General features: G+C 29.3%; 1 protein-coding gene across 1 annotated transcript in view; it reads right to left on the minus strand.

Annotated features, from left to right (window-relative positions):
• LOC111619071 overlaps positions 1 to 25,675 on the minus strand; it is a 54,630-nt gene that overhangs the window by 17,663 nt on the left and 11,292 nt on the right. The window contains exons 4-9 of the mRNA XM_023360718.1: positions 21,323 to 21,438; positions 14,742 to 14,907; positions 11,980 to 12,064; positions 10,841 to 11,324; positions 10,602 to 10,661; positions 8,214 to 8,393 (exon numbers count right to left, since the gene is read on the minus strand). Coding sequence (XP_023216486.1) covers positions 8,214 to 8,393; positions 10,602 to 10,661; positions 10,841 to 11,324; positions 11,980 to 12,064; positions 14,742 to 14,907; positions 21,323 to 21,438 — 1,091 coding nt within the window. The remainder of the gene's footprint in view (positions 1 to 8,213; positions 8,394 to 10,601; positions 10,662 to 10,840; positions 11,325 to 11,979; positions 12,065 to 14,741; positions 14,908 to 21,322; positions 21,439 to 25,675) is intronic.

Here is a 25,675-nt window from a genome sequence, read left to right on the forward strand (position 1 = left end):
GAAAATAAATGATACATATGCAATTCAGGTCAAGAACTTCTTCTCTAGGATGGAAACAAAACATAGAAAGTTCAGTCTATAGTTCACTGTTGTTGGTTCTCCAACAGCAATCAGAGGTCACACGGTGATTCAATGGCAATCAGATGATCCTGGGGCAGACAGATTGGAAATCAGACATGGTTATCAACAAAATGAATATGAAGTCAAAGACAAGAGATACACCAACACTGGACAGACAGGTTGAGCAAGGGAGAATCGACTCTTTTTGTCACTGAATTTTGGGGTTTTTAAAAGATTTATCCCCAAAATGCTTAATTTGATTGGTCTCGATTCCTCTCTCCACTTCCCAATTGGTCCCTTTCCTATTTCCAGGTGAAATTAGATGACCAGATTGAATGTGGAAAAGATTATTCTCTGTTAATTAATTTGACACCTTTTTTCAACTTTGTCTGAAAGTGTTGATTGAACTTTGAAACTTTCACTCATATCTAACACAATGATATGTGTCCTTAAAATTAACGACAAAGTTTTTCTTTGTATTTTTATAAATTTAATAAATTTCAAGGTTTTAAAGATACTTGAGTTGTGCAGGAACAGATGTGCTATGCATCAGATACATGTTATCAAAAGCCACTTGGATGTCATTGTCAAAAGCAAAAGCTGCAAGTGCTGTTGTGCACAAATCCCTTCTAATGGTGCGTCTAATATTCAGCAATCTGCAGGTGGCTCCTATGTACTTATATTGTCAATCTATCCTATTGTCATATATAGGAATTGTATAAATCCCAGAAAGGGTTAATTTCTCACGTGTTTCTTTATCATTTCTCAACATGGAAAAGACTGTAAACTTATCTTAAATGCAATGTTAACATTGGCCATATGTGATAATTCTTTGTAGTTATTGTATAGAACTCTGTCAAAAATAATGGTTTTGTATGGTCTGTCATCAGTCCTTGTAGAATAGGATTGTGTATGATAACATTGGATCAGATCCTTGATAAGATTTGATTAGTATCCTAGGGCAGTGGTAATGCAGTACATATGAGCTGTTCACAGGCCAAATCGACTAACTCCATTTGTAAATCCTTAATATAATTGTTATTGTTTTCAAATTTTTTGTGTAACTATTTTTATAAAAATACATTCTGCAATGTTTATTTAAATTTAAAGTTTAAAAAAAATTTTAAAAAATAGTTTATGTTATCAGTCTTTATACTTTCTGTTTTGTGGAGTTAATCAATTTGGCAAGTGAGCAGTTCATATGTTGAAACTCCCTGTTTTTGAAACTTGTATCAGAACAATGCATACAAGCTCTTCTAATAAATGCTCCAAATGCCACCATTTTAGAAGAGAATGGATCATGAAACATTAGTGGAATGAGTAAGGGGTTATACGAGCTCTTCTGGTAAACATCTACAGTAAGTGATTCATTGCACACTGTGATAAGGATATCAAGCAAAGAAGTATACTCAGTAGGTACTTTTCTACTCAAAACAGAGTAATAAATCATACGGATTGTTATTGATGGTGGTCAGTAATTCCTGCAATGAGGAGTCACAGTTCCAAATAATTAAAATGTTGTCAACATATTTTGTTTATATATTTGATATAGATTGACAATACAAATACATTGGAGCCATCTGCAGACCATTGAATATTAGACTTAAGGAATATAACTACATCATTAGAAAGGATTTGTGCACAACAGTACTTGCGACTTTTGCTTTTGACAATGACATCCAAGTGGCTTTTGATAATGTGTGTCTGATGCATAGCATATCTGTTTCTGCACAACTCAAATATCTTGGAAACCTTGAAGTTTATAAAACTACTGTACTAAGAAAGGCTTTGCCATTGATTTTAAGAACACATTTTCAGTATTGTATGCATGGAAAAGTATTTATGAAGATTTATAGCTTTAATCTCAAGTTTTGCATTTTTATTTAGTATTTTTCTGCTTATATTTGTTATTACTTATTTTTAAGTATTTTAATTACTCCTTGTTTTTTTCTTTGTATTTTATTTTGATTTTTCTTTACCATTCTTCTATGCATATGATCATCAGCAGAAATTTAATGCATTCCATTTTATTTATATTTGTTTTTTGAATTATGTTCTATGTATATTTCTATAAGCCTAATGATGGCTGTCAAATACAGTTGAAAATATTTGTTCTTCTAATAAGTTAATTCCTATTAACTGAATTGCAGGTTTTTTAAAAATGTTCTTAAGTGATGCACAAGATTTAATGCAGGGAATTGTAACTGGAGATGAAACTTGAATTCTTGAATGTAATTCAGTTCAAACAATGGCTCCCAAAATGATATAATTGTATGGACTAGTTAAATTCAAATCTGAAAGATAAGCTTAAAAATCAATGGCTACTATGTTTTTGGACCTAAAGAAGTAATTTTACTGAGTTTGCTTGAGAGATTAGAAACAATAATAAAATTTTACTGTAAGCAGGCTCTGTGAAAACAAAGCCAAATTATTAAAATTAGGTCTGGAAGACTGCATTGCAGTAGCTTTTTCCTTTATGATAATATATTTGCATATTCTTTGAAGATTTCAAACATTGTATTGTAAGAATTCTCTGGTTCATTCTTGTACTTGAAAAATTGCATTAAAAAGTGTAATTATGTTAAAAAAATATAATATACATTTTGTTTAAAAAGCATTAAAAGTTAAAAACAATGAGCAGTTATTTATTGTGGCATCATCACAATGCTGGCTGCAATTTTTAATCATATCTTTAATTTATTTAATTTAAAATATATGCTCTCCACTTTAAATTAGTAGTGGCTTGCCCCTGTGCATCATACTTTTCCTTTAATTAACAATGGAGTTGTGCCAGTAATCTATCTAACACCTTTCAGGAAAAAATTTTTGAATTGAAATAACATTACTTCTGGTTTGCATCAGAAGTTCTTATATGAGGGTCGTCCCAGAAGTACCGGACCTGACATAGATGGCGGTACATGTTTGAAAAAAAACTACTGTGTTCGAAAGTATTAACCTTATAAAGCTTAAGTTTGAAGTTTGAAGACGTATAGTATTTTTTTGGCAGCCATAAATAATGAACAATCTCAGTGAATCTGTAAACATGGAAAAAATTTGTCATCGTTATGTGATACAATACTTTCATTTGAAAGGTTTCAGTTCAACCAATATTAAAGCTGAGCTAGATTCTACTCTGGGGGAGTCTGCTCCCTCGTTTACAACAATAAAATATTGGGTGGCAGAGTTTAAACGAGGCTGTACGAGCTGCCAAGATGAACATTGTAGTGGTCAACCAAGTGAGGTGACCATGCCAGAAGAGGTGGAAAAAATCCACAAAATGGTATTGGATGACAGTCGACTCAAAGTGTGAGAGCTAACAGACATGGTAGGCATTTCAAAAAGTGCTGTACATCGCATTTTAACTGAAAATTTGGACATGAGAAAGCTGTGTGCAAGATGGGTGCCGCGTTTGCTCACAATGGGACAAAAACAGCGTCGTGAGGATGTTTCAATCGAATCTTTGGCAATGTTTCGCAGCAACAAAGCCGAGTTTTTGCGTCAATTCATAACCATGGATGAAACATGGGTCCATCACTTCACACCTGAGACGAAAGAACAGTCGAAACAATGGACTGAAAGGGAAGAATCAGCTCCAAAGAAGGCGAAAACAGTTCCATCTGCTGGCAAGGTCATGGCGTCAGTTTTTTGGGATTCGTCCAGGAAAAACAATCAACAGCAAGTATTATGCGAACTTATTGCAGCACTTGAGTGATGAAATCAAGAAAAGACGGCCACATTTGGCGAAAAAGAAAGTGTTGTTTCATCAAGACAACGCACCAGTTCACATATCTGTTATTGTGATGGCCAAAATCAATGAGTTAAGGTTCAAATTGCTTCCTCACACACCCTATTCGCCAGATTTAGCCTCCTCGGATTATTTTCTCTTTCCAAACTTAAAAAAAATGGCTTGGTGATAAAAGATTTGCCAACAATGAAGAGGTGGAGTCTGCGGTTGATGACTATTTTGAGAAGCTTGACAGTTCTCACTATAAACAGGGGATTGAAGCTATTGTACATTGCTGAAAAAGTGTATCGAGCTAAAAGGAGACTATGTTGAAAAATAAAGATATGTTTTACCAAATTTTTTGTGTCTTCTTTGTTAGGTCGGGTACTTCTGGGACTACCCTCGTATATGTTAATATACGCTTCTTGTCCTTAATTAGTTATATTATGTTTGTGTCCACTTTGGACCTTCTTGTGAACTAGAACTTGTTACACTGAGGGAAGTGGAACACACCATTTCCAATTAAGACATATTTCCCAATCCATTTTTGTAATATTTAATAAATTTTTACTAAAAAAAGTGTTATTTTTAATCCATTTAACTTCAATTACACTACACCCTTTGTATTATGTGAGTAAGGAGACAGAATCATGCATCGGATTACAGTTAAAACTAGCATCCCATTAATAGAAAAGTATCTTCTTGTTTTTCTATTTTTACTGTATTTTGATTTATTTCACATCAATATGTATTGCAATGAACCGCTACTGCCGAATTAGAATAATTATTAGTGTTGTAACGAATAGTATATTCGGCCTCAGGCTGAATACCGAATATTCGGCCAGGAGCGTGGCCAGGAGCGTGGCCGAATAGCCGAATATTCGGCCAAACTATTCGGCTCGATTAACGCACGTACGAAAATTGGCGCGCAAACCGCATTATGGCAAGGATCCTGCTCTCTATCGGCCCGCTGTCACTACGCTTCGCCAATCGCGTTAATTCTTGGCAGTTGTAGCGGACAGACAAGAGTGTCATGGAAGTATGTGATAAATGATGATATCAAATGTGGATAACAATGAAATGACCTACACGTGTAAATAACGGAAAAAGAACAGAGAAGGACCGCGAAGTGAAAATGTGAAAATAAATATGAAATTGAGTTGATAACATAATCGAACAAGTCGAGGCAGCTTATTGGCACGAAATTCGCGGCCGTCAATGCCAAACAATTGTTGTCATAGACTTCGGAAAGCTAAATGCTTGTAATGAAAGTCACTTAGCGTGCACGGGCGAAAGCCTGGGGCCGTTCGGGCTATCAAGCTGTCTCGAATCTGTGAAATCATAACTGTGACTTATATCGACGTCCTATCTGTCTCTTTTCTCCGTTATCACCAGGCTGAGTCACGTAATTGTAAAATGGGAACTCTACGACGGAAAAGTGACGAATCGAAAGTATCGTGAGCGCGTATTATGATGTATGCACAGGCATACATGGATTAGAGCGATAGAGGAAAGAGAAAGGGAAGAGCAAAGACGAGCGCTTAAAAAGAAGGATAGGCAGGGTCAGACCCTCAGATGTGCGAGGATTCTCCAACGATAGACGTGTACTGTACGTGTGCTGATCTTTGTAATTATAAATTGTGAATACATGTGACTAATATTATTTTCTTTTTTATTTTGTGCATGTTACAAGTTATAAATAAATATAAACAAACAACACTAACTCGATAACATTAAATCTAAATACCAAAATGATTAATTTACTGTGTTTTTGTTATTTATTACTCCTGTTTTTAGGTATTCGGTATTCGGCCGAATAGTGAAAAATAGGCCAAATAGGCCGAATACCAAATAGTAACCAAATATTTGTTACATCACTAATAATTATACTTTATTGCTCTTATGTGTTCAGTTAATATTTTCCTTAACTTTCTTTTTGTTTTTCCAACATATCTATATTTTAGTAAATTACATTGGAAAGAGTATACTATATTTGCTTTGTCCAATACACTAATGGGCATATCCTCTTTATTCTGTCTTAGTGCTGCTGTAAAATTCACAATAAGCCAATAATAAGTGCACTTTAGCTCCTGAATTGATATATTACAAAAAAATACAACACACACTAAAATACTGCACAATCTGTAGCATTAAGCAAAAAGATGCTATATGATTTGTAATACAATGGAATGAAAATGGTATTTTATAACATAGAATTATGAAAATAAGTACCATAATATAAGATTATATGAGTCTATATTTCAATATTCAATCTAACGTAAATATCTGCTTTAGTTTTCCCACTTCCTTCACATTTTCACATCTGCTAATAGTACCAAGTTTGAACAATAAAATTTATATATAAAATGAAGAAAATGCAACAAAGCTGAAAATAATGAAACCATTTTGTTCTAATTTTCATAATGTTTTCAAGGAGATTCAACTTTTGGAGGCTGCTGAAGATGAGATTTTTAATCTTCTTGAAAACCTTACAGAAATTAGAATAAAATAGCTTCTTGATTTGAGGATGTTTTCTTGATTTAACATAATCATTTTTTCCTTGTGTTCAGGATATACTTGTATAAACACCACTCAAAAGTGAAATTGCAACATCACAAAGGAATGCATGTAGCCACATGCATATTGCAGAACTGGTAGAGGTGACAGAGATATGCAAATGATTAAAAGAACAAACAAAGATATGTAACAAGCACCTCTTCACAATGTCGGAGATGCAACCCTGTGGCAAGTGGTTAATGGCACCCCATTGCTGGTTGCTTTGCATGCAATCCAACTTTATGCAACCTGATGCAAATGGTTTAAGTGGACACAGATGCACCCGTTGGCAGTGACAGGTGGCTTTGAATGTCATGTGCTGTGGCGAATGGGTCCTAACAGGCCATTCAGCAAATCTGCCGTTCTGTGCATTCTGTTGTGTCAGTGCTATGGTACCACTCTATTTTCAGCGTATTTGCAGATGTTCTTGCATCCATTGTGTCACACATTGCTGGATGGTACTCACATCATGCCCCAATAAGCATGACAACTGTGTGCATCAACAAGCCAAGATTGCCTAGCTTTCAGGTATGATCTCATTCCCCAGCCATTAACTGGTAGTATTCAGCTTGCTGTCATCTCTGAGGCATTTTCTACACTTCTTCAAAAGTTCAGCTGTCACAAACCATTGCTGATAGCATTTATGGACTAAGCCGGCTGATGATCTTTATAGACCAAAACTGGGTACCACATATCCGATGCATACACAGACTTAATCATTTGTATATCTCTGTTACCTCTACTGGTCCTACAATTTGCATATGGCTATGCACATTTCTTTGTGATGTTGCAATTTCACTTTTGAGTAGGCTTACTGTAATTGTTACTGGCCAGTTTGTCATTTTGTCCCGGTTATTTGGTAAAATTTTAAAAGTGCCGAATATACAAGAAGTAAAAATAGTGCAGCCTGGGGTAAAATGGCGATTTGGCAATTACCCCTCTGTTACACTCACTGTTGCCAATCTAAATATTTCATATCTAGATCTAAGTATTTTTAATGTTGTCTAGATGTTTCCCCAAAATTTATAGCATATGGCCTAGTGAATTTAGATGTTTTATTTTTTCACAGAATTTATAATAGCACGTAGCTTATGAGATCCAGATATTTTTATTTCATTTTTTTAAATATTTTGTTTCAATTAGAGTTGGCAATACTGAAACTTACACTGGCCACGTCATTGCTGCGCATGTCATATCTCAGCCGAGTTCAAATTGCTGACTGGCATTTGCGATTATTTCGTACTGTAAATTAAATTCAATTAATCTCTAAAATGCCAAAAAGAAACCATGTTTTTACTGATGATTGGAAAAAAGGCTGTGATTGTATCAGCCAAGTGAAATATGAACTGTGCTTTTCAGAATTTTCAGTAACTCATGGTGGGCATTCAAACATTAAAAATCACTTGAAATGTGCAAACATAAGGCAAGCAATAGGAACTTCCTCAAATGTATTGTCATATTTTAAATGTACTGATTTAAGTGACAAAGGATTTTTAAAAAAGTTCACACTAGTGATAAATATTAATAACTTCTTAATAATGAGATATGTTTAGTTCAGTTATTAAAAATTGCTTTTAACTCATTGTTTTGTTAACAACTACTTTATTTAGCCTTTTGAATCATAGGTACTGTACTTATCCTAGTAGGCTTAATTTTCTGTTGCGAGTATTTTCTCAAAATTGTCCCAGTTTGAGAAAAAAATATTATGGTAAGCATACTTTTGAGGAGTGTAAAATGTTTTTACAACTTTGAATTTTGGTTTCTAACACACATCATGTTCTTAAAAATATAATAAATTAAAAATAATAAAATTAATACAAAAATTATTAGATGGATAACAAAAAAACAATTAGATAAAACAAAAATTATTTACCTGGATCTATTAATCCAATTTTATCAAAAGAGCTATCATTATTTGAAAATGATTGATCAACTGTATGTAGTAATCTATTTCTTTTCTTCATTATTAACATCCCATTTCTGTATTCAAATGATTCTTCTATTAAATTTTCAATACATTTTTGAATGTAATCATAAGTATGTTTATATCCTCCTGTATTAAAATAGATTAATAATTAATACGATAAGATTTCGTATTGCTTCACAGTGTGAATGCATGACTTATTTTTATTGTACTCAGTTCCATAGTAGGAATAAATCATTGGGGCTACAGATAGAAAAATTCTGACTGATATATTTCTCTTTTCTAGTCATCACTAAGCCTATTAACTACAGTCCAATTGTCAAAAGATAACAGTAGGCCTAGTTTGTGTTTTGAAAACAAAAACATATTATATATAATGCATATAGGATCTATCAACTAAACTGAATAAGCCATCTCATAGTCCCAGTAGCCACTGCTCTGATTATATTTTAATAGTAGACTTTTGCAACTCTGGATTTCCAGAGTTGCAGATGCAATATTTTCAATTTATGAAAGAACATAAAGATCTCCACAAAGAGTGTTATATAACACATCAACCTGTTATTCAACCAGAAAGTACCATGACTAAACTGCAAGTTGTGTTTGAATCTCATCTCAAATGGAAAATAGAATAATTAATAAGGCTGCATCCAGGAAGATGGAGTAGTTATAGTAGTCACTGTTAAGACAAGTTATGGCATTTTCAAGAGTCCTGTCAAGAAGTTATACTCTGTACCGATTTACTACAATTAATTAAATTCAAAAGAATATTTAATATTTTAAGCTAATTTTAATGTGTTGTTATCAGACATTGGTCAAGTAAAAGAACATTTGACTTGACCAATCCAGATTTTTCCATTGTTATAATGACCAATTACACACAAGAGTTATACTACAGGGTAGTATAGAAAGAAGAATATGGGTGGATAAACTAATAAGGAAAAAATACCATATGGTGTAATAACATCACACATTCTTCAGCTATTGTACATGCCTTCTGGGGTATAAGCAATAAATTAGTGAACTTTTATCGTTAAAAGTACATGAAAACATGTTGTAAAACAGAGAATGGTTAACTGACTGTTAGCAGGTGCAAATGGTAAAATTGGCATTATCTTAAAAACTTTATCCATATACAATGATTTCTAGTCAAAAATAACTTTCCCTAAAATGATTAAAAATCACAAAATCTTTGAATGATACTACCAAAAACACCAAAAATATGCACATCGAAAGTGGTCAATTGACCATTGTCAGGCATTCTAGTATTAAAAAGAAAACTCACTATATTACATTTATTTCTATATATTCAAAAAGTATTGTGTTTATATTAAATTTTTCACAATTAACTTTGTTTTTTTTACTTCAATTATGAAACTAAAATAAATGGCAAACATTCAATAAAGTCTTTAATTCATATTAGTCTATTTTGATTAATCTATTAATAGGACTTGTTATATTGATTTAACTTATGGATGAAATTAGAGAAATTGAATCAGTCTCTTGGTTCAATCTCTCTAATTTCATCCACAAGTTAAATCAGTATAATACACTCAATTAATAGGACTTTAATAAGTCCTATTAATTGAGTGGAGCTCTTCATAAGTTAGAATGTGTTTTGTCTGTGATCAAAGTTCAAAGCAGCCACATGACCATTTAAGCGTGGTTTTTTGCAAGTCTGTACAACTAGGCAAGACTAATAGCCTGACAAACCTGAAATTTTGAAATTCAATCTATGCGATGAGCTATTTGAGCTCTCCATGTATACTCTATTGGTGGGTTGCCCGTTACTTGTTTGTCACATGCTATATGTCAATCAAATTTATGATTGCTGTTAATTTACACTGATCTCTATAATAACTTTTTATTTTGATCTTTATGACAGGCATTTAACATGCATAATGTTGTAACAGAATTAACTTTTCAAAACACACGTGTCCTGTGGATACACATTTGTGTGTTTTAACTGGTTGCTGGCTGCACAATGTTTTACACATTTATTGATTTTTGTGTCAGTTATTACAATGTATTATATATGCATGGCCCCCCATACCTGTGGATTTTAAACTGCTTTAGACATAATGTCAAAAGCTTATTACCATATCTGTGTTTCTGTGTCAAGCTGAAACAGAAAAATCTATTCCTGGAGCTCAGTTTCCTTTTCCTAGAAAATACCTAGTAGATTATAGTCACAATAGACTAATATTAATAAAATAACATAAAAAAGACTAGAAGCAGTAATTAATTATTCAATGAAGTCATTAAACATGAAAATTTCATTTCCATTCTTAAAGTTATAATAATAAATTATATTAAAAATACTGAAATATATAATACCTGAAATTTTTATTTTAATAATTTGTTCTTTTCCTTTATTGTCATAAAAAAGTTGATAGTCTATAATAAGCAAATAAATATTTGTAATATATTTGTTTGACTAAAAAAAGTGTATATATGTATATGCTGTATAAAATTAAATTTTAAAGTACATCAATTACCAAAATATTTAGTATTAGATTATAGGAACATAATTAAAAATAAATTTGAAAAATTTTTAAAAATGCAAACTAACTCACCTTCAGATATAATTGATTTTTGATTAATATATTTTTTGTTTAAACTCTTTGATTTATTGCTATTTGAAGTACATAATACCTGATCAATATCATCTTTTAAGCTTATAATAAGATCAGATATGACTAATTCTTGATTTTCATTAGCATGAAATATTTTTTCATCAATTGGACCTTTTATATCTTTATTTAAAATTAATTCTTTGTTTATTACTTGTTTTTCATTAATGTCACCTGTTTCATTTTCTTCACAAATACTTGTAGTAGATTCATTTTCATTTGTAGATTCATTAAAGATATTTATTCCAACAATATCACAGTCACTGATGTGTGATTCATTAAAATTCAACTTAAAATATATATCTCTTAAATTTTCATTTGCATTCACTTCATTCATTTTTAAACTATTTTTATTAGTGGAGACCATTAAATCTGATGAATTTTCTAAACTGAAGCTCTGAAGACCTTCAACAAAATCTGGTAATAACTAAAAACATAGCAAATTATCTAATAAATTTTAGAATCTGAAGTTGAATTTAAAGAAAAAAATTACATAATCAATGCAAAATTAAAATTACTGTAATATATAATTACATATTTTGAAAAAATGTAAATGTCTGTATAATAATATGAAGGCTTGTATATTGTGTATATTTATATATTTGGGCACAGAAACTGTTCACATAAATTCTTCTAAGTAATGAATTGGTCTAAATAGAAACAAATGGAAACAGATAGTTTGAAATATAGACATGTACACACAAAACTTTTTAAAATATATGAAATCATAACATTCTCTAGAGGAACTCAGGATGTTTTATATATGTTGTTAACAGAAGAAATTAGTTAATTTTCATACTCCTTTTTAAAGTATTGATTTAAATCAGTACAATAAAGAAAGATCATATTTTTTCTCAGAGTTCTTCAATTTTATTTTCAATACACTTTATTCTTTCTAATTCCATTAATTAAAATGTATCAATACTAATTAATAAGAAATGCAAAAATAATTCAAATAAAAATGAAAAAGAATAATATCAATACCTCTTAATTTTTCTTTGAATTATCTCAGTTCAATTCAATATTAATAATTATAGTTATTTTTAATTCATTAGTTAAATTATTTAAAAATTAAAACTTACATCTGGTAATTCAATCAACTGCACATGGTTTGTCAGTCTTCTTTGTTCAATTTTCATGTTTGTTGTACTAATTTTATGTTCAAAACTAAAATATAAATCATATTTCTTGTTTTAGTTATTTAATCATTATTAAATATTTTTAAATATTAGTAAATAGTTATAATAATAAAGATGAATTTTATGTACTTTAGAAGAAAAGTTAGTATATAAAATAAATGTAGTAGTAATTAGTTTTAGAAGCAAATTTTTACAATGGCTGGATGGCCAAGACAGTAAAGGTGTCAGCCTGTCATTAGGGGACACAGGTTGGAAACCTCAGGAAATTCTCATGGACAGTCTATCCCAGGTGTATCTGACCCCATCCATCACCACCTGGCATTGTGGGCCCAGCTGAACCCATGATGAGTATGATTAGAAAGACCATCTTAGTGTCCACAGAACAGAAAGAATTAACAAAATATTAAAAAAAAAAAAAAAGGAATGTACACCAAACTAAAGGATATGGCTAAATATATCACACTACTCTTTAAACTTCAAGTATATGTTAATACAAAGTCTATTTTTGTCTTAAATGCTATGAAAAAGAACAAGTTCATGACACTTTACAATTGTCTTTATTGCACTTTCCTCATGTAAAACACTGGCTAGACAAAGGACCAAGGTTCCTTTGTTTCCATTTTTTATATCCCCATACCCCAATGCATTAATGTTGCAAATACATAACATCTACATATCATATTTATTCAATAAGAATATGTTATATGATATATGTATAGCAAGGTTTTAATAGTGGATCCACAAATCTTTAGACAGGGTTGCAGAAAGAAAACAATATGCCTACAAAATTTTTTTTCACTTGAGATAACCAGCTTTACTTGGGGAAAGTGTCAGCAGGGGATGCAGCTGTGCCCTGTACATCCCCTAAATCTGTCTTGCAAAGGTCCATTGAAATATTTCATTTTTACCATTTCTTCCATTTCACTTATTTTATAATTACATCTACAATGAACTGCTAATGGAAGAAAAATAGAACTTAAAAAATAATAATAGATAAATAAATACGTTAGAATGGGTGAATACTATCCATGAGTACTTGAATACTAGAAAGTATTAAGATTTGAGATCTCAAATATTATGTTGATACAAAAAATAAGTTCAAATACTACAAATACCTCCAATAATGTAGATTTGTACAGTCACAGTGGTGATTTAAAAGTACCCAAAAGGAGACAAACTCAAAAATTAATTAACAAGTGCACAATGATTGGATTATGGATGATCCAATAAGTCATATTTACCATCAGGAATGTTATAAAAAATAATGTTTTGAACTTTAATAAATAAATTTTCATTTTTTTTTTTGTGTCAATGGTATCACCATGTATCCACCACAATGTACAGACAGCAGCTCTTCATCACCTCTGGTTTAATTTGTAGACAAGAAAAGAAGCAGACTAATTCCTGAATGTTTTCAAGTTCTTGTTTTCTTATGTAAAAATCTACAGTAGATGAGAATGAAAATGATTATTTGTTAATCTATTGTAGTTGAGATTGCCTAAAACAGTGTGCCTTACGTCTGTTCTTGCCCCCCTTTCGCCACATGGTGGGTCTAACTCGGTGGAGAGGAGTTATGTAATTCAGGGGTGTGTGACCGAGGGGTGAGTGTTTTATGGACGGGGTGTGTCTCAGGGAGAGGGGTGAAGGAAAGTGGAGAGTGGAGAAAACGGGAGATGAGTAAGGACAGTGGAGTGAAGTGCAGGAATGAAGATATAGAGCCTGTGCAAGCAAGTCCGTAGAGATTTTTAGAACTTTGGAACTTTTCCCTACCCGGAGTGGAAGAGAAGAAAAGATCGTCGAAGCCTCATTTATGTCGGTATGTTTCCATGTATTCTTGTTATGTCAGCTTAAGCAATTTATTGTCGGGAGATTTTTGTTATCGATTCGCGATATACTAGATTTGTCGGACTCTGTATTCTTGTGTCTCATCTTTATCTTGGGAGTACTGTATCCTCCCAAGTATATTAAAGAAATATTATTATAGTATTTAATGGTTGTCTTGTCTAGTCCCTATTGAGTCCAGTGGATTCCCCTTAATAAGCATTGTTTCCACCAAGCACGCTTGTTATAAATTTATCCCCTGGTTGAGCAGTTATATTTTATCGTGTTGATTCATTCACACGATATTTTGTACCCCCACAACAGTTACTTTAAAACTCGGTGTTTCATTTCTTTAAACTTAATAACTTGTTTTACTTTGTTAATTTATTAATATATTAAAATAAATAAAACAAGTTAAATAATGAATATTAAATAAATTATTAACTAAATAAATTATATAAGATAATTAAGTTAATTAAATATACAGGGTATTCTGATTTAAGAAAAGTGTTATTTGCCCCTCTCTAAAAACAAATACTGTAGAAAAACTGAATCTTTGAGACAGTACATTCTCAACTATATAATGTTAAATGCCTTGTTTTTAATGTCACTTTTGAAATGTATTGTATACACTGGCAATGATTATATGAAAATTTTATTTTGATTCTAGAAATTTTTTTAAACTTGTAGATTATATATTGCTATTGAATTTATCCACATGAAAATACAGTATTTTATTGTTTCTCTTTGTAATTGTTAACTATATCATGTAAAGAAATTGTGTATTACTCAAAACAGATCTTGTATAAAAATGTTAAATGTTTTTCTAAAGTAATATTATGATGAATGAATTAATAATAATAATTAAAATTCTGTTTACTCACATAAAATAATCTGTCAATAAATCATCTTTATTATTAAATAAGATATTTTCAAAAGGAAAAGGATCTAATTTCTTTCTTCTGTTTTCAAAGTTATACAAAATATAATCAATATTCTTTTTGTCAAAAGATTCTAAAACTACTGCTTCAGGAATTTGGTATTCACTGTCTGAATAAAAGAAAAATATCTTTTAATTATATTATTATTATAACTTCAATTCTTCTACTCTAAAAATATTATAGAGTACTATAATTGAATTCTAAGCAAATTATTATTTATGTAAAATTTATGAATTAATAACAATAAATTACAACTTATTAATTTATATAATCTTTTGTAATATATTCTATATCTTAAGTATAAATATAAAATACAAGTATAAAATATATACATAAATTTATAGATGAAACAATGACAGAAAGATATACTGACACTAGATGAGAACCAATTTAAAAAAATATGAATTTTGATTCTCTCATGGCCAAAGATATTTTTGTCTCAACTTAGCTTCTTTGGATGGAAATACTTATATTAAACAATACACTTATTATTTATTTATTAAAAGTTTATCATAACATATTATATCTAATAAATGCAAATATATTAATGTATATTTTGAAAATAATGTTAAATATACATTATAATGGAGTAAATAATATGCTACATTCAATAACATTATATCAAATAACCTTTCATTTCCTTATTATTATAATTTATTCATTTATTAAAAAGCAGCAAGGGCTCTTGCATGACTTTCACCACACAACTAATTTTATAAATTAATTAACTGTATGATGCAGTCTGTTATGAGATTTATTAAAAAGAAGTTTTTATTATTTATGATTACGCAGGCTTATTTTTGGAAAGTAGGAGTGACTTTTTAAAGTAATTGTATCAATAAATGCTAATAATGAGTTAAACTTTCATTAAGTTGAATCCATATAAGATATGACACAATTCCTCTCTATCTCTCCAGCTCCTTGGCTTTAACTTGACTTGGTTCCTTTAACTATCAAATTTAATAGCATCAATGCTCCATACTGGTACAGTGTTTATAAATGAATCTGCCAAGTTTCAAAATTTTTGTTTTATTTAGACCTGAGATATAATGCAAAATGCTATCACTACACACAGAATTTTGTAAGGATTGTTTTTTGCATTTTTGGATTAGTGGAGTTCAAAATTCCGAGAAATGCAAAGCACCAGGGGAATTAAAATTTGACTCCCAGGTGTTTTGCCTTTCTCACCACACTTTCCTATGTTATATTTTATAGCAGCCATGAAAATAAAATGACACTGCTCTTATAAAACTGCAAAATAGATTGAATATTTGAAAACTTTTAATATGCAAACTAATTTTATCATTGCATTTACTATTAATTTTACTTCTTATAGGTCTTTATAATATTGTTTACAAGATACAAGACAACTACCAGCAATTAAAAGTGGGAAAAGACACTTAGAACCAAGTAATATATGTTTGCTAGGTCACTACATAACAAATAATTTTTGTTTAGATTATGTTAATAAAAAATAAAGAGTTATTAGTAATGCATTTATATTCATCACAACATATAAAATAATTTGTTAGCTTTTTAACATCATTTTATACAGCTTTTGTGTGATATGAAACAGTTTAACTATCAGCATGAACAATCTAGATACATAAATACGTTAGACGTATGCTTTATAAATATATACAGTATATTTTATTTAACACACAACACAGTACGAACTTAAATCATTAAAAATATTCTTTTAAATATAAACTATTAAAGTAACTACAATATTTTAATTTTTTCCTAATAGATGCAAATTTTAAAATATTTTTAATACTTTCAATTTTGCCTTTTGTAAATGAATATTAAAAAAAAAAAAAAAGAAGATTTTCATTCAGAGAAATAAATTTCCTTACCAAATATTGAATACATAAAAATTTTTAAAAATTACTATTATAAAAAAAATACTTGCTGTAGCTACAGTGATTAAGTTAATTAAATATACAGGGTATTCTGATTTAAGAAAAGTGTTATTTGCCCCTCTCTAAAAACAAATACTGTAGAAAAACTGAATCTTTGAGACAGTACATTCTCAACTATATAATGTTAAATGCCTTGTTTTTAATGTCACTTTTGAAATGTATTGTATACACTGGCAATGATTATATGAAGATTTTATTTTGATTCTAGAAATTTTTTTAAACTTGTAGATTATATATTGCTATTGAATTTATCCACATGAAAATACAGTATTTTATTGTTTCTCTTTGTAATTGTTAACTATATCATGTAAAGAAATTGTGTATTACTCAAAACAGATCTTGTATAAAAATGTTAAATGTTTTTCTAAAGTAATATTATGATGAATGAATTAATAATAATAATTAAAATTCTGTTTACTCACATAAAATAATCTGTCAATAAATCATCTTTATTATTAAATAAGATATTTTCAAAAGGAAAAGGATCTAATTTCTTTCTTCTGTTTTCAAAGTTATACAAAATATAATCAATATTCTTTTTGTCAAAAGATTCTAAAACTACTGCTTCAGGAATTTGGTATTCACTGTCTGAATAAAAGAAAAATATCTTTTAATTATATTATTATTATAACTTCAATTCTTCTACTCTAAAAATATTATAGAGTACTATAATTGAATTCTAAGCAAATTATTATTTATGTAAAATTTATGAATTAATAACAATAAATTACAACTTATTAATTTATATAATCTTTTGTAATATATTCTATATCTTAAGTATAAATATAAAATACAAGTATAAAATATATACATAAATTTATAGATGAAACAATGACAGAAAGATATACTGACACTAGATGAGAACCAATTTAAAAAAATATGAATTTTGATTCTCTCATGGCCAAAGATATTTTTGTCTCAACTTAGCTTCTTTGGATGGAAATACTTATATTAAACAATACACTTATTATTTATTTATTAAAAGTTTATCATAACATATTATATCTAATAAATGCAAATATATTAATGTATATTTTGAAAATAATGTTAAATATACATTATAATGGAGTAAATAATATGCTACATTCAATAACATTATATCAAATAACCTTTCATTTCCTTATTATTATAATTTATTCATTTATTAAAAAGCAGCAAGGGCTCTTGCATGACTTNCAATCTAAAAAGGGTGAGCAGAAGGCAAAAGTAGACTACAATCCTACAAATCATCCATTCAGCAACTTTCTCCACATCTTCCTGTCCAACACACTAATGCCTCTTCTAGCATACTATACATTCTCTTTCTGACTCAACACCTTATGTTTTTTTCAGATAATCATTCACTTGTTCCAACAAAGACTTTCTAAGCCTTTCCCTTTTCACCTTTTCCATCTGAACTCCTTCAACAATTCTCCTTTCATTCTCTCAGATATATTAATATAGTTTTTGTAATAAGCTTAAAAAGTTTTCTTAAATTTTATTGTGTATTATAATTGCTATCCTCTAATCACTTTAATTCTTATAAGTTGATTTTTCTCACAGCAAACAGTCTTGGTTAAATGACGAATGATTTTATTGTGACATATTTAAAACACTTACAACAATTTGTTGTAATATTATGTCATGATTTATTGTAATTTTGTTTCTTAAATAGCACTGAAGAGGGGCTAAAACGTAACATTAGCCCAAAATGCATTTGTTGTAAGTGTTTTAAATATGTCACAATAAAATCATTCGTCATTTAACCAAGACTGTTTGCTGTGAGAAAAATCAACTTATAAGAATTAAAGTGATTAGAGGATAGCAATTATAATACACAATAAAATTTAAGAAAACTTTTTAAGCTTATTACAAAAACTATATTAATATATCTGAGAGAATGAAAGGAGAATTGTTGAAGGAGTTCAGATGGAAAAGGTGAAAAGGGAAAGGCTTAGAAAGTCTTTGTTGGAACAAGTGAATGATTATCTGAAAAAAACATAAGGTGTTGAGTCAGAAAGAGAATGTATAGTATGCTAGAAGAGGCATTAGTGTGTTGGACAGGAAGATGTGGAGAAAGTTGCTGAATGGATGATTTGTAGGATTGTAGTCTACTTTTGCCTTCTGCTCACCCTTTTTAGATTGTGAGCATGAAAATATGCATGTACGGTATGTAATATTAATTAATAAATCTATACAGAGAACTTGCTTTGCAATAAATTACACATTTTTTTTGTTTTTTTAATAAAAGTTATTAACAATCTATATAAAAATGATTTCTTTGTATTGATTAATTATCAAATTACATATCTGACTAGCTGAATTATTAAACTGACTAAGATGCCAGAGTTTGTTAAATTTATGATCACTTACATTACATATAAAAATTGTATAATATTATTATTATAATATATATAATCCTATTATTTCATAATTTAACTGAATGAATTATTGATTGCTAATTAAATTAGATGAGAGTTATGCCAAACTATCAAAATTGACATTTTTTTCTATCTAAGCCTGAATTTTAATATATTATACTTTATTTTAGAAAGTAGAATAAATTTAAAATAGATAAAAATGAAACATTGCAATCATTCATAATCATGATCTATGCTTTATATTCATTAAATTATTGGATTAAAACTCACACGAAGAAACAATAATTCATATTAATGGTTTTAATCATGATAGAAATATTGTGATTGAAGCTATATTATCATTCTTTGATAATAGATTTACTAGACCTGGGATTTTAACCGTTTTTGCTTCATAGATCCATTTTCCAGTCATACGAAGGTCATGGACCACTTCTTGGCATAATGTTTTTAATTAATTAAATGAATAAAATAAACTAGTTACACAGGAATACATTCGTACCTCGTACATCGAACGTTAAATTTGACAAAAAAATCGCTTCAGAGTTCGAATGATGCTTCGAAGTTCGAACTACGCGTCAGATCTGCCAGACTTGGCTACTTTGCGCCAAATTTGGCAACTTCTTTTTAGTTTGGCGTAAAAAAAAATATCATTTGGCGCATTGGCTACTTTATGGGCTATATGAATTTGATTTGGCTGCATATTTATTTATATTTTTATAATTATTTATCATAAAAAGACAAAAGTTAATCCACTTCTAAGTAAAAATTGAAAGTGTGTGAAAGTAATTTTTTAAAATATCCTTTTTCGTGATAAAGTTTTAATACTTATTACTATAATATAGACATGTTAACCCTTAAATAACAATAGGCAAATTAGTATTGTTCTTCTACTGTTTGAAAGGACTTATCAAACCACAGTTATTTAATTTGAAAGTTGACTAAGGGATTTCTTTATTAACCTAATATGTGCATTTTGGGTTCGTCAATATCCTTCATCAGTTGGGTTTTTGTTTTTCTGTTTTAAACGTACCATTGACTGCTTTTTATTTTGAAACCTACTTAGTCAAGAGTAACTTCTAAATGAAAATATACTCTATTTGAAATTATAAAAGAAATTCTGTGGCTCGAACTCGAAGTAACGTGCAATTTACAGCACGTAGATAGCATGAAATTTATACAATAACCTTGGAACTAAGGATCCAAAATGGCGGCTCCACAGGGAACATTGGTGTCCTGACTTTGTGTTTATAAACTTGATTTACTGGCTTTACGTGTAGCGCCATCTATTGGCAAAAAATTTAAAAAATAATAAAAATACAAAATTTTATACAAAAATGAATATACAGTAAATTACAAATATTATATTCATTTAATTACTGTGTCGGGTAGCGCATAGTACACCCCTGCGTGGAGGAGTCGAAAATAATGCAATGTGAAATGTAATGTAAATGTAAAGTAATGTGAAAACTATATAAGTACGGGTATCCCTCCTACAACACGGTTTCGCTCCTACAACACGGTTTGAAAATTGGGAATATCCCCCGTACAACACGATTTCAGGTTTCGTTCTAACGCGGTTTTGGGTATCCTCTGTAAAAAATTTCACAATTTTAAGTGTAAACTTTGTTATTCGATATTTTTTAAATTTAAGTAAGCACGCGTGTCCTCTCAAATTTGCTCACGGATGTTGAAATTTTCAAATTATTTTGTGCTTTTTGTCAGGTTTACTTTAATGAAAACTGATAGAACAACGAAGAAAAAAATTGCACTAACTTTCCTATCAAACAGGTATTGTTGTCGTTGATTTCATACTAGAGAGCCTGTAATGAGAGAGTGGCTATATTAGTAACGCTTTTCTATTAGCAGTTTGTAATCACATGACTTTAAGCCGCCATTATTCTTCCAAACAACGTGTTAGCAAGATTGGAAGGAGAGCTTCACGGATAAATTTTATCGTCTATACGTTTTTTGTCTGCAAACAAGTTAAAATTAATCAAAGGTTAGTGATATTAAGAATATATAGACAATATTTCGACTGTTTACTTGTATTAATCTTAAGTTTTTGAGTTTTATGCGAGTTGTTATTGACTGATTGTACTGATATATTTAAGTAAGAAGTTATAGTTTAGTTTAACTTATTTTACACTTTAATAATTCTTAGAGTATGAATGGATGTGACTGAATTATTCTGTGTTGAGTCAACTTGAATAGAATAATATTTTGCTTAAGATCTTAACTTCACGACTAATTCTTTCTTGTATCATATGCTTCATAATTTGGATTAACATGTTAATAGTTGTCTGGTATGTAATAAGTCCACCACGGTCTTTATATACAGGTCTGCTACCAATACTGTATCTGTTAAAAAAAAAGATTATTATTAGTTTACAAATAGAAGTATAAACTTATAATACACAATTCTTCTTATTTGTAGGGGTGCTGTATTAATATTGCTAATCACTTTAATTCTTATAGGTTGATTTTTTTTCACAGCAAACAGTCTTGGTTAAATGACGAATGATTTTATTGTGACATATTTAAAACACTTACAACAATTTGTTGTAATATTATGTCATGATTTATTGTAATTTTGTTTCTTAAATAGCACTGAAGAGGGGCTAAAACGTAACATTAGCCCAAAATGCATTTGTTGTAAGTGTTTTAAATATGTCACAATAAAATCATTCGTCATTTAACCAAGACTGTTTGCTGTGAGAAAAATCAACTTATAAGAATTAAAGTGATTAGAGGATAGCAATTATAATACACAATAAAATTTAAGAAAACTTTTTAAGCTTATTACAAAAACTATATTAATATATCTGAGAGAATGAAAGGAGAATTGTTGAAGGAGTTCAGATGGAAAAGGTGAAAAGGGAAAGGCTTAGAAAGTCTTTGTTGGAACAAGTGAATGATTATCTGAAAAAAACATAAGGTGTTGAGTCAGAAAGAGAATGTATAGTATGCTAGAAGAGGCATTAGTGTGTTGGACAGGAAGATGTGGAGAAAGTTGCTGAATGGATGATTTGTAGGATTGTAGTCTACTTTTGCCTTCTGCTCACCCTTTTTAGATTGTGAGCATGAAAATATGCATGTACGGTATGTAATATTAATTAATAAATCTATACAGAGAACTTGCTTTGCAATAAATTACACATTTTTTTTGTTTTTTTAATAAAAGTTATTAACAATCTATATAAAAATGATTTCTTTGTATTGATTAATTATCAAATTACATATCTGACTAGCTGAATTATTAAACTGACTAAGATGCCAGAGTTTGTTAAATTTATGNAAACTTATACTGTTTGAAAAAAAAAAATGGATATAGTTCACATAAAGCTGTAACTTTTTAGAAAGATAAATAGCATTTCTAATTAAAGAAAACAAGAATAAATTAACAGTTTCCATTATTTTTTAATTAAAATTAACAGTTAGTTCATTGTAATTTTTAATGATATTTGTACTTTTTCATTATAAAAGTTTTAGATTTATATGAATAGTTAAATTTCATTCAACTAAATCATTAGTTGCTATAGAAGAAACTTAACAGTAATGTGAAGATCATTTAAAATAAATGTAAAATGCTTTATAGGAAATGAGAAGAAAGTTTTATAAGAATTTGTTTAAAAAGTGTTGAGACAGCCAGAACAACTTACATTATGCAAGGTAAAAAAGAAAAATATATATTAGGAAATTAGATAATGTAGATGAAATTGTCTATGATATAATAACTGCAGTCTTCTAACTGTAACACTGTGTTGAGTAATAACTGTCCACAAAAAAACCTTTATCAGTGTTGTGTTCGTTATAATATCTATCCACTAACGTTTTCGATCTCCACAGAGGTATTCTTCAGGAGCTGACTAAGTGTTGTCTCTCCTTGACCATTAGAACGATGTCGTCCAAGATGTAAATATTGCACGTATCACATTTCACCCCTCCACTTGTCCCCATTTGAGTTCCTCGAATAGATAGATAGCTCCATACCTGCATGATCATCTCTTTGTCTTTAAAGTTGATACAGGTGCCCCCAACGTTGGCTTTATAGATCTCTCAGGCCTCCAGGTGAAGTTGTGATCAATTTGAAATGCCTGTCTGATTAATTTGGTGTTCGGGAAGTCCGCCTGAATTTCAGGGTCGCTAATGTACACCGTCAAGGCGATGGTGTGCCTGTTATTGTAACGAACACAACACTGATAAAGGTTTTTTGTAGACAGTTAGTAACTACAGTTCTTGTAATTTCATATTTATCAGTATTGATCATATTTTTAGAAAAAGATTAAGTGAAAACATATTTATATATCTATTTATCTTTGCTAATTTCATAATAAAAAATAAATGAATAAACACACTCATTCAAATGAATATGTTTTTTCTCAAAGCATTTTTAATTTAAAATATTTTTAGAGACATTTTTCATTTTACTAACAGCAAATTAAATATGATGAGAAAGAAATAAACAAGACTTCAAAAAATTTAAGATGTTCGATTTCTGTAAACATACATTTAAATGACTAAATTATTTATTTTAAAACAAATTTAATTTTGAATTTTAGCTAAAATGTTTCGATTTAAAGGAATGTAAAGGCATTTATAATAACTGTGCAAGTTTATTGATCACAGCTTTGGAATTTTATTACATTAGATTTTCTAATTAATAAAAGTGAAAAATTTTCTTCTTAAACTATATAATTATTTGTGAATTTTTTATAACAACTGTAATAAATTTATTAAAATTATTAATCTTTTATATTTCTGTAATGACTTGATTCATCATATATAATTTTGATTTTTGATTAATGTTTAATAAAAAATAACTTAATTTGAATTTTTATTCATTCTATATTTAGTTTACTTTTATTTCTTATCAGTATAAGGTGTTGTCAAATTAAATATAATGTTAGAAAGATTTATAGACAAAAAAGATTGTAAATTCCTTTATTCCTGTTTAAAGCAACTTCAAAAGTGCAAAATTATGCTTTTGATTTTTATTTTATACCAGTGTAATATCTGTTATATAATTTTATAATTTCTAAACTATTCTTGAAAACATTTTTTTAAACAAAATTATTTTAAGATTTGAATTTATTGTTGAGGATGTAATGATTTTTATTCTTTATCTTACAAAAAGATGCAGATTTATATGAAATAGCATTTCTTGAGTTTTTATGTAAATAAATATTTGCATAAATTAAGATCAATTATACTGTAAAAGTATATTGAAATTTATGATGAATGCATTCCACAAATACATAAATCTTCATTGTTAAAGTTTTTTGGCTTGTTTTATGCAAATAAATTTTAACTTGCAATTAAAATTTATTTGTGTAAGTCATGTTACAAATTTGATGATAGTGTCTTTTTATAATTAACATAAAATAGATAAAAATGAAACATTGCAATCATTCATAATCATGATCTATGCTTTATATTCATTAAATTATTGGATTAAAACTCACACGAAGAAACAATAATTCATATTAATGGTTTTAATCATGATAGAAATATTGTGATTGAAGCTATATTATCATTCTTTGATAATACATTTACTAGACCTGGGATTTTAACCGTTTTTGCTTCATAGATCCATTTTCCAGTCATACGAAGGTCATGGATCACTTCTTGGCATAATGTTTTTAATTAATTAAATGAATAAAAGAAACTAGTTACACAGGAATACATTCGTACCTCGTACATCGAACGTTAAATTTGACAAAAAAATCGCTTCAGAGTTCGAATGATGCTTCGAAGTTCGAACTACGCGTCAGATCTGCCAGACTTGGCTACTTTGCGCCAAATTTGGCAACTTCTTTTTAGTTTGGCGTAAAAAAAATATCATTTGGCGCATTGGCTACTTTATGGGCTATATGAATTTGATTTGGCTGCATATTTATTTATATTTTTATAATTATTTATCATAAAAAGACAAAAGTTAATCCACTTCTAAGTAAAAATTGAAAGTGTGTGAAAGTAATTTTTTAAAATATCCTTTTTCGTGATAAAGTTTTAATACTTATTACTATAATATAGACATGTTAACCCTTAAATAACAATAGGCAAATTAGTATTGTTCTTCTACTGTTTGAAAGGACTTATCAAACCAGTTATTTAATTTGAAAGTTGACTAAGGGATTTCTTTATTAACCTAATATGTGCATTTTGGGTTCGTCAATATCCTTCATCAGTTGGGTTTTTGTTTTTCTGTTTTAAACGTACCATTGACTGCTTTTTATTTTGAAACCTACTTAGTCAAGAGTAACTTCTAAATGAAAAAATACTCTATTTGAAATTATAAAAGGAATTCTGTGGCTCTAACTCGAAGGAACGTGCAGTTTACAGCACGTAGATAGCATGAAATCTATACAATAACCTTGGAACTAAGGATCCAAAATGGCGGCTCCACAGGGAACATTAGTGTCCTGACCTTATGTTTATAAACTTGATTTACTGGCTTTACATGTAGCGCCATCTTTTGGCAAAAAATTTTATAAATAATAAAAATACAAATTTTATACAAAAATGGATATACAGTAAATTAAATATTATATCCATTTAATTACTGTGTCGGGTAGCGCATAGTACACCCCTGCGT

This window comes from Centruroides sculpturatus, unplaced genomic scaffold (genome assembly GCF_000671375.1).
Source record: "Centruroides sculpturatus isolate CEXI.00-Female unplaced genomic scaffold, Cexi_2.0 scaffold170, whole genome shotgun sequence".
NCBI lineage: Eukaryota > Metazoa > Arthropoda > Arachnida > Scorpiones > Buthidae > Centruroides > Centruroides sculpturatus.